Source organism: Columba livia, chromosome 4 (assembly GCF_036013475.1).
Source record: "Columba livia isolate bColLiv1 breed racing homer chromosome 4, bColLiv1.pat.W.v2, whole genome shotgun sequence".
Classification (NCBI taxonomy): Eukaryota; Metazoa; Chordata; class Aves; order Columbiformes; family Columbidae; genus Columba; species Columba livia.
Genome location: NC_088605.1, coordinates 78346846 through 78356852, shown reverse-complemented (window position 1 = coordinate 78356852; position 10007 = coordinate 78346846). Strand labels below are relative to the sequence as shown.

The 10007-nt window shown below is 47.7% G+C and overlaps 1 protein-coding gene across 1 annotated transcript; it reads left to right on the top strand.

The window, feature by feature from the left end:
* The first annotated feature begins 6169 nt into the window (after window positions 1-6169).
* On the top strand, window positions 6170-7863 carry STBD1 (starch binding domain 1). Its single transcript, XM_065062917.1, has 2 exons — window positions 6170-6425; window positions 6576-7863. Exons 1-2 carry the CDS (start codon window positions 6185-6187, stop codon window positions 7388-7390), a joined length of 1056 nt encoding a protein of 351 aa, XP_064918989.1. The 5' UTR covers window positions 6170-6184; the 3' UTR covers window positions 7391-7863.
* The last annotated feature ends 2144 nt before the right edge of the window (window positions 7864-10007 follow it).

Genomic DNA, 10007 nt, shown 5'->3' with positions numbered 1-10007 from the left:
CATGCATCTCTGTGATACCAGATCTATAATAAAGCCTGTTTGGGTTGTGGAGACAAACATTCTACCACCAGAGCTTATAGATCATTCGTAAGAATCCTTTCCAAAGAGTGTTGTGAGGAGTCCCCATGGGGTAAGCAGGATACGCAGAAAAAAAGGCAAAATCAGGGAATTGGAAGCTTCATCTGGAATTCAAGCATATGGTTTATAAAACTAACTAATTGCTTCCAGCTCTTAGGAAAGCATTATTGAAATGAAGGGACATGAACACCATATTCAGAAATTCTATAAAGGTTTGGTATAAGATATCTCCCGAAGATTAAGAGCATCTTAAGCCCCTGAGAATGAAATGCTTGTATGCAGTGATATACAAAGAAGTGTAAAAGAACATATAGTCAGGCAGGGTCTGAGGAAAGTGCTCATGAAATAAAGCAAGCTCCCTCAGAGCCCTTCGTGCCTTATTTCTGTGCCACTCCTCTACATGTCCTTGGCCCATGTGATACTTCATTTTGATAAACTTCAGACAAAGCTCAGCAAAATCCTCCCTCAGGAAGGCAGACTGTTTATGCGGGGCACTGAACCCAAGGCGATATTTAAGACGGTGTAAAGGCTGTGTTTCTGTGAGCCTGGTGATGGCACCGGTGACAGGGCTGTAAAGCCTCCCTCGGTTATGACAAAAAGAGTCATTTCACAGTAAATAAACATCACAGCAAGGCCAAGAGAGCGCGTGAGATGCTACAGCTGGAAAAAGAAAAGACATTTGCCTGTAAAGCTTGCTGACTCGGGTAATACGCCGTAATAGAGTGTGAAGTGGTAGCGCCCTTCACAGCAGCTCCCCGCTGGCTGTCCCCTCGCGAGCTGTTCTTTCCCAGGAGCTAAATCCACATTTCTGGTATTTTTTCCAAATAAATTGTTTCCTCTCTCCAGCTTATAAGGTTACACCTGTCAGCTACAAACACAGACACCCTTCTTTTAATGACAAAACTCAAGCTTGTATTTGTTTGCTCAGTGCTCTTCAGACTTCGGACTTTGCTAAATTTCTGTGTTAGAAGTTGTTTGAAAATAAATATTCAGATATGGTTTATGCTGCATTTTTCTATGGGCCTGACAATGTAAAGAATCTACGTGGAAGTCAGAGCTGATTCATGATGAGAAACAGCTTTTCCCCTCCTCTTCACTGGCTGCCTCGCAGAGTTAACAGCTGAGAATGTAAAGCAGGTCTGGATCTGGGGCGTCCGCACAACTAACCAGTCAGATGGCTAATTGTGGGGACAGCACTCCCACCGCTCCCAGTCTGCCTGCCTCTCTGCTCTCCCTACATTCTTCAGTGTCTCACTGCAGAATGCAACTTCTTGGTCAGCAATCAAGGACAGAAGGCACGGAAAATATTGCTCTTCAGAAGCTAATGGCAACGGAGAGAACCCATCTCCCGGCTGGAAGGGACGAGCTTTTACCGACTGCCGGGCTCCCCATGTGCCGCCTGCTGGCTGCCGGGAAATGTTGCACAGAGGATCCAGTGCGCACAGCCCCGTTACTCTCAATTAATGTGGGGAAAGGATGGTACAGAAAGACAGGCAGGGTTATGATTTCTTCCGTGAGTGTGATGCAGGTCCAAAGTACGTGAACACTTCGCCCTTCCCGTTTTTCAGCCTGGCTGGGTGAGACTCAATGCAGAAATTGTCAAGCAACTGCCAAAAAAACTCCCGTGGCAGCAGAAAGGCCTATTTCCCAGTGTGTCCTGAGTCCTGAATGTCAGATTGTAGCTACTGTAGACTAAACTTTGTGAGCTATTGTCATCTATGAGATGATGTTGTTCTTTTTCCAGTATCTCCTTTTACCTCCCTAGCAAATGGGTGAGTTAGAAAACTCAACAAGAATAGCAGGTGGGATGTAAGTCTTCTGTCTAGTATTGTTCACATGGAAAGAATCAACGGCGCTGAACTTGGTTATGCTTTATTGCTACTGCAAGGAATAACTACCGAAGCACACTTAAGCAGAACTTGTACTTAGTACCTGCTCTATCAATAGGAAATATGATTAAAGGAGAGTTACTACACATTATTCTCTATTTTTTAGGAGTCATGCCAGTCTAAATTTGTTAAGAGTAGATAGAGTGCCTGGTGCCTTGACCCTAAAACATGGAAAAAGCAACACATGGGTGAATCTTTAATGGATCTGAAAGAAACGGGCTGAAAACTTCCCAACGCTGTGTGCTTAGAAGGTACCGTAAGCGCTGTGGACCACCAGCACAGAGCCCAGCCGAGCTGACGACCACAGGGCACACAGGTTACGGGAACATGCCCGTGCACCACATGCAGCGATAATAAGAGGCATAATGTCTCCTACTGTTCACCTGACTGGTGACAATGGCTGCTTGGTTGTGTGACACCGAGAAGACACAGTGTAATGCCTGGCAATGTGCAAGCACCGAGAGCTCTTATTCGTTATCAGAAAGCTGCTACCTGCTTCTAACCTCACCTATGAGCTCTTCTCCTTTCCCTCCTCAACAGAGTTTTATAAAAGCACCACTGGGTTTCTATGCGTGCCGTCCTCACGCTCAGGAAGAGCTTCCTGCAAGCCTCCATAAAGCTCGCCTGCCAAACCCTCATTCTTGAGTTGTCTGTGGAAACTGCAGGTGCCCCGATAGTGCTGCCACAAGGAGTATCAGGGCTCCCTAGTTTTGATTTCTTCAGTACTTACTCACGTTTCCATTTTGTTCTATCAGAAAAGTAAAATTGGAAGAACCACTGTATACACACAAGGGCTGTTGAAGAGCACGACTCTCCAACATCCTTAACACAGCAGCTGTTGATGCCAGGGGATCGCGCGGTGAACTGCCGCCAGGCTCAGAAGCGCTCCCTGAACAGCAAACCCTGGGGCCCCTGTCAGAGCCCGGGCAGCGGGACGGCCGCACCACTGCGCTGGCTCCGCAGGGCACTGCTCGCTGCTCTTAAACCACAGCGGAGGTTCCCCGGCACCACGCTAGATGGCACAGCTTACAAAATGAAGTTCAGAAAGTTCATTAGAGACAGTGCACGTGGGCCAGGGCTTCCCAATAACAGCTATTGCTGGAGAGCGGTTTCTAGAATTGTAGCAACAAACACCCACACCACTGCTTTGGGTTTGAAATCTGAAAAGGCAGCAGGCTGGTGGCTCCTGATCTTACAGCAGTCAGCTGGCTGGGCATTCTTCACACTCACATGTGCCTTTTCAAAATGTGGTCGCATTTACTGACTAAACGGTGCAGTGAAGCCTCAGTGTTCACAGAGCACTAACTTCCAAACCAATGCCACCTCAGAAATGATCACATGAACAAATTAAAATCTTGAATTAATTAGAAACAGAATCGTTAGTGTCTCTGAGACCTTGACAAACTGCCTCCTTGCTCCTTTATTGTACTATCGCTTTGCCTGCTTCAAATGAAAGCTTTAAAAAATACAAGTTGCATTTTGGAGCATTTCTGTTAATCTGCTTTGGAAATTCTCTTAAAAGGCAGAGGCCCCCATGTTCTATGGGATGCGAGTTTTCAGGAATTCCTATAGAGGAAGTCCTACCACAAACCAGGGGTGGGTTACCATCTGCAACCATCTGTGTGTTTGCTTCAGAGCAGAAACACCACTGCTCAGCATCTTGTGAGCTCTTGGGCCGTGTGCTCTCTTCCCTTCTTACACTCGATAAGTGACCAGTGACTCTGGAGCTTCAGGCTTAGCGTTTGTTGAGAACCTTGTTTTTAACAGAAGGAAATAGAAAATAAACTACAGACAGCCTAAGAGGAGCTCCAAAGCACAATTTCCCTGCTACCTGGCCAGCGTATCATTGTAACAACCATGAGTGAACCACCTAAAACTAGTCATACCCAGCATAAATCCACATTGCCTCTGAAAGGGAAAGGTGTGCCTTTCCTTTAGCCACCCATTTTTTTCTTCATCTATGCTGAGGGTTGGCAGAAGGAGGCTCTTTTAACATAATGATATGCTGATTAATGATTTTTGTCCACTCTGCTTCAGGGAGATGACTAGGAATTTAAAATTGCAGTGCACACACGTTATCTAAAGAGCAGCAGTGTGTAGGTGCCCTAACTGATGGTCCCAGCTGTGCTGGTGGTGTAGAAATACAGAGTATGGAACCGTCCCTGTTCTGAAGGCTAGAAAAAAGGGATACAAGTAAACTAGGAAAATTGCATCTCTTACGGAAAGAGTTTCAGTAGTTTACACAACTCACTACAGTCAAATGTCTGTTTCAAGTAGCAAGGCCAAGCTGCACCCTGAAGCACCAACAGTGGTAGAAGGGAGCGCACCCCAAAGCACATTGATTGAGAAAGAGCCCAGGCAGGTCCTCACTTCTCAGCGCTGGTCTTGCACTGCGCCACTGAGCAGAAGGTCCAAGCAGTGCACGCCTGGCACATGCCTCAAGACACCCCACACGACTCAAGGCACCCCACACGCCTCAAGGCACCCCACACGACTCAAGGCACCCCCCACGCCTCAAGGCACCCCACACGACTCAAGGCACTCCACACGCCTCAAGGCACCCCACACGCCTCAAGACACCCCACACGCCTCAAGGCACCCCACATGACTCAAGGCACCCCACACGCCTCAAGGCACCCCACACGACTCAAGGCACCCCACACGACTCAAGGCACCCCACACGCCTCAAGGCACTCCACACGACTCAAGGCACCCCACACGACTCAAGGCACCCCACACGCCTCAAGGCACCCCACACGACTCAAGGCACCCCACACGCCTCAAGGCACCCCACACGCCTCAAGACACCCCACACGCCTCAAGGCACCCCACACGACTCAAGGCACCCCACATGCCAAAGTACCCAAGTAGATATTTTTACTTAAGCACAAGCTCAGCACTTGGAGCAGGGCTTAGCTACTGTGGTAAGCAAAGAAAGGAGAAATATTTCGATCATGAATTCCGTGTGTTCACACAGGCCACGTATAGCACATCAGCCAGGGAACTTCACCGCAAAGGCTGCACACTTGTGCTTCTATAAATGCAAATGACATTTACTGTCCTGTTAAGCTGAGGTAGCACTGCTCCAAGTGACACTGAGAGATTAAGAAGTTCGCACACTGAAAATAGACTTATTTGGAAATCCACTTAGCCACTCTCTTTTCTAATGAGATAGCAGACAGAATCTCATCAGTGGGCTTTAGAAATCAATTAATGACAACACCTTTGCTAAGATAACAGAATAGATTTAAAAAACAGGGGTCAACACCGAATGGAACCGCCTTCTTCTCTGGTGTTAATCTTCAGTGTTAAAAGTCCAGCCTCTGCTAGACTGATAAGCATTTTTACAGTTCATCACTCCAGAATTACCAATTCAAAATACAAAATCATTTACTAATTCTTTTGGGTTCCTAGTGTTGAATTTATCTGTATAGCCCTCTAATTAAAATTTTACATCATCACTCCAAGAGGAAAACTGGGCAGTAAGTGAAGGTAAATGAAAATGAACATCAGCTGTACTCTGCACTAATGGACTCTGAAGTCCTGGCAGTCCAAAAAAGCTTCCTGAGCATAATACGGAAGATGGCAGAGGAGGACAATGTTAAGAAATCCAATTGTAATCATCAGAAGTTACAAAATTAGTAGTGAATTTATCTCCCTGCTCAGAGGTAACAGTGAAAGCCTGGACATTCGTCAGTGCAAGCATCAAAAATACAAGCAAAGAGTCCCCCTCAGTGTGCCTGTTAGAGCACATAAATAAAATGCTGTGGGTACTGCTAGAATTAAACTTCATAAACTTGCCCAGTTACTGTAGCTCCAACGCTCTCTTTCAAGCAAAAAAAAGAAAGAAATTCAAGCATTTAGTCCTCAACTTTTGCATGTCATTTTCCCTAATTTTTGCATTATCTGTGGTTTAAAACTCTTGCAGCATGGCTGCCTCATGCAGAGAGTCTAGATACAGGGACCGAATGGAGAGAGAGAAGGAAAAAAAATGGAGAAATGGCAGAAAAGAGGGGGGATGAACAGAAAGCAGGCTTTTCAACTTTTTCCCACCTAACTTCTGCCCTTCTCCTCCTGCCCCAGATTCCCCGCCTTGCAGGACCGCCCGGCAGGGCCGGCCCGCCGAGGAGCCCCGCGTCCCGCCCCGGGGGCGGCCCCTCCCGGGCCCGGCTAAAAGCGGCTCGGGGGCAGCGCCGCGCCCGCTGCCAGCGCCGGCCATGGCCCGTGACCGCGGCCCGCCCGTGCTGCGGCAGCCGCCCGCTGCCCGCCTCCCGCCCGCCGGGCCGCCCGCCGAGCCCCGCGCCTGGGCCGGGCTGGGGGCCGGGCTGTGGCCGGCGCTGCTGGTGGGGCTGCTGGCCGCGCTGCTCGCCTGGCTCTGGTACGGCCGCGCCGACGGGCGAGGCGCGGAGGGCGGCGAGGGACGGAGCCCGCGGGCCGGGGCCGAGCAGCCGGCTGCAGGTACCGGGCGGGGGGGCGGGAGCCGGGGCCAGGGGCCGGCTCGCTGTGTTGGGCTTTACACAGGTGTGGCAGTGAGGGCTTGGTTTTGCTGCTGCTAAGGCTAATGGTGTCACTGAAATCATTCCTGTTTTAATTAAATGTCATTTTTAGAGGCTCTTCTGGGAAGCAAGGAGCAAGTGCTGCTGGAGGCCAAGGCTGCTGCGCTGTCCAGCCCTCAGAAGTCAGGAGAGGATCTGGCAGCTCTACGGAGGAAAGAATTCAACCACGTTCAAAGTGGTGGAGTTTCTGCCGAAACTCTGGAGACGGAGCAGCTTCTCCCAAAGCAGGGCACAACCGACCCCAGGGAGCGTCCAGCTGATGCTCATGGCAGCCAGGCCAGTGAATTGAGACCCCAGACAGAACAGGCAAGCCATGGATGGTGCGTGATGAACTTGGCAGGAGCTTCTGACGATGTGTGTAAAGACACAAGTGAGAAGCAGCTGGGTCAGCCAGCTAAGAGTCAGGACTGGGACCATGAAGAAGACTGGGAAGTTCTTTCTGAGCACCTGGCCTGGGGGGAGGCTGGCAAGACTGGCAGCGTGGAAGACTCCGACAGCAAGGAATGGGAACAAGGAGACTGCCCTGATGGGGACTTGAAAGCAAAGAGAGTTGCAGCTGTGCCCCCCATGTTTCAAAATCTCCACGTGACTTTCCGAGTGCACTACATCACCCACTCTGAGGCCCAGCTGATCGGTGTCACTGGTGACCACGAGTGTCTCGGCCAGTGGCACAGCTATGTTCCCCTCAAGTACGACAAGGATGGCTTCTGGTCTGAATCCATTATTCTACCCGTAGACACCAAAGTAGAGTGGAAATTTATCTTGGTGGAGAATGGGAAGGTTAGTCGTTGGGAAGAATGCGGTAATAGGACCCTAGTGACTGGATACGAAGATCAAATTGTTCATCAGTGGTGGGGATATCATTAATGGGAGTTGGAAAGCTGCCTGTCCAATGGCAAACCTGGTTAGATTATTTACAGAGCCCCTCAACGTTACCCCTCTTCAGTAGAGACAACCTCAGCTGCAGAGCTCTCTAAGTCCTGCGTGGAGCCTGGTTACACTGTGTGAGCAGCAGATCCCAGCCATCCCCCTTTAGGAAGACTATTTGGCAACCTGAAAAATTCAGCTTGAAACACACTTGGAACATGTGCAAGGTAGGCTATGGAGGCACGAGCGGCATTCCAAGCGGCTGCCTGTCTGGGGAACCTGGACCCTGGGCATGAGCTGGTGTGGCTTTGACTGGGGCTATGGGCTGCATCTTTGTATCAACTGCTATGGGCTTCTGAAGATACTAGGAAGTGTGGTTACCTACACTGTAATAGAAACTTAAGTGTTTTAACTTATGCAATGTATCCAGTGAGCAATAAACATTTTCAGACTGACAGTCCTTTACAACTTGACCAGTGATCTGACTCTTCATAACTTTGGCAGAAGTGGGTTACTTGATCTGAAACCTTAGTGCTGAAGAATTCCTGAGAAGGGGCTGGCACTCCCTGGAGGAACCAAGGTGTAACCCCCACACGTTTCAGTCTCTACTCCCTACTGTCCAGGAAGCAGCTCAGCTCAAATCAAGATTTGGCAGATAGGTCCCTTTAGCCAGATCATCCTGCAGAGCAAAGGTCAGAAAGGACTGTCTGGGCTTAATAAATTACTTTGTCAGGGCGGGAGCAGGCTTAAAAAAACCTGGCCCGCTGGGGTGGCCAGGGAATAGGATTCCTCCTGAAACAGACTTAGGTGGCATATTCTGCTTACTTATGAACAACAACACAACATTGTTAACAAATACTTAGCTTCATATTTTTTTTTCCCCAATTAGGCTTTTCAAAACCAATTTCTTTAAAGCTGTGGCCTTCTAGGAAGCCAGATAATGTAGAGTACTTCCAGCTTCAACCACATTATATTTTTATATGACAGAAACAAAAAGCTGCTGTGCTTGCCTGCTTTTTGGGGGTTTTGTTTGGTTACAAACAGGTGATGCCCCTTTAGCAAGCTTGTCTTTCCATAATGAGGAGTATAGCTTGCAAAGATTAGTTTCCTAGAGTGAACTTCATCTGAAGAGCAGTTTTACAGGAGTTCTGCATAAATTAGCACTTGGGTTTGGAATATTTACTCCAATAGCACACTGCTGACCTAATTGTCTCTGCTAATTCTTTGCTGCTTTGCATGGTGGAGCAATGTGAATATGTGAATCAGACTGGAAGATGAGCTTCAGAGGCTTATCTCCTGCACCCCAGAGTTACTGGCCATCCAGCTGCTGAGACCGTACTGGAGCTGCTGGGAAGAACAAGTGTCTGAAAGGTTGATACTGGGACTCCAGTACCAGCTGCTTGACAAAACAAATCCACTGGGAGAGGGCTGGGCTGCCTGCTCATGCAGGCACGGCCACAAAATGGGTAAAGAAAGCTGTGGGAGAGGTGTTGCGGGTGTAGAAGGAACGTGGTACCATTTCTAGCAACTGACTCAAAAGGGAGAGGATGGAGCTGACGATTCATCAGGTGGCTGATGTTCCTTCAGTGGTCCTAAACACTCAAGTGCACACATGTGTCTCAGCTCTCAACAGGAAACAAATATGGGACCTAAGTTACTTACTCCATGAACTTAACAGAAAGATAGCATATAGTTAGCATGGCCCAGGCTGAAAATTAACTTAAAATGAGGCTACTTTTGTTTTAGGGGCTACTGCTTTACTGTAACAATTATTTCTACTGTTTAATTGTGACTATGCTCACTGTGTGACAGAATTTGTGCTCTCAAGTTCTGTCGGTGTGCACCACTACTGAGTACATAAAACATTTGTGTGTCAGCAATTTCAAGCTCTATAGGAACAGGTAAAATTGTGCTGGAAGTAGTGGCTTGGTACCCCCTAATTGCAATTTTTGCACTTATATTTTCTAACAATAAACCTAATATACCTAATATACAGAGATGCAGCTGAAGCAGGAGTTGATCCTCAGAAATCATTCATGTCAAAGCAAAACATATTATTTCAAACTGTTTACAAGTCCTTTTCCCACTAATGTAAGCTCTTCACATATTGAGATATTGTCAACTTAAGAACTTGTCCAACAGCCACCGCCATTTGAATATATTTATACATACATTGGAAGCTTGGCTGAGGAGATTAACTGTGGTATTAGGTTAAGATATGCACCAGAAAGCCACTTAACCTGCACTAGAATAGATTCTCTAATGCAATTTTGAACATGTTTCAAACAGAGTAGTCCTGAGAAGTCACTCAAATTCAGAACGATTTCTTTTTATAATTAAACACCTTGCACTTTGCTCCCACAGACAACACATGGTCCTCATGATTGCATCATCTTGCTGAATGATCAAGCAAGGTTTCTCCAAAGCCCTGCACCGCACTTTTACTGTAGCCTCTAAATTGTAATGCCATTGACATCACTGCTTGCCCAGCAGGCCCTATCCTATGTAAATTGTTATTTGTATAATGAAAGAACTCTGGATTTCAGTTTTATCGGAGGAGCTGATTAAGATTTTCTCCACTTTACCGAGGTGATTCTCATTATTGAACAAATGATTC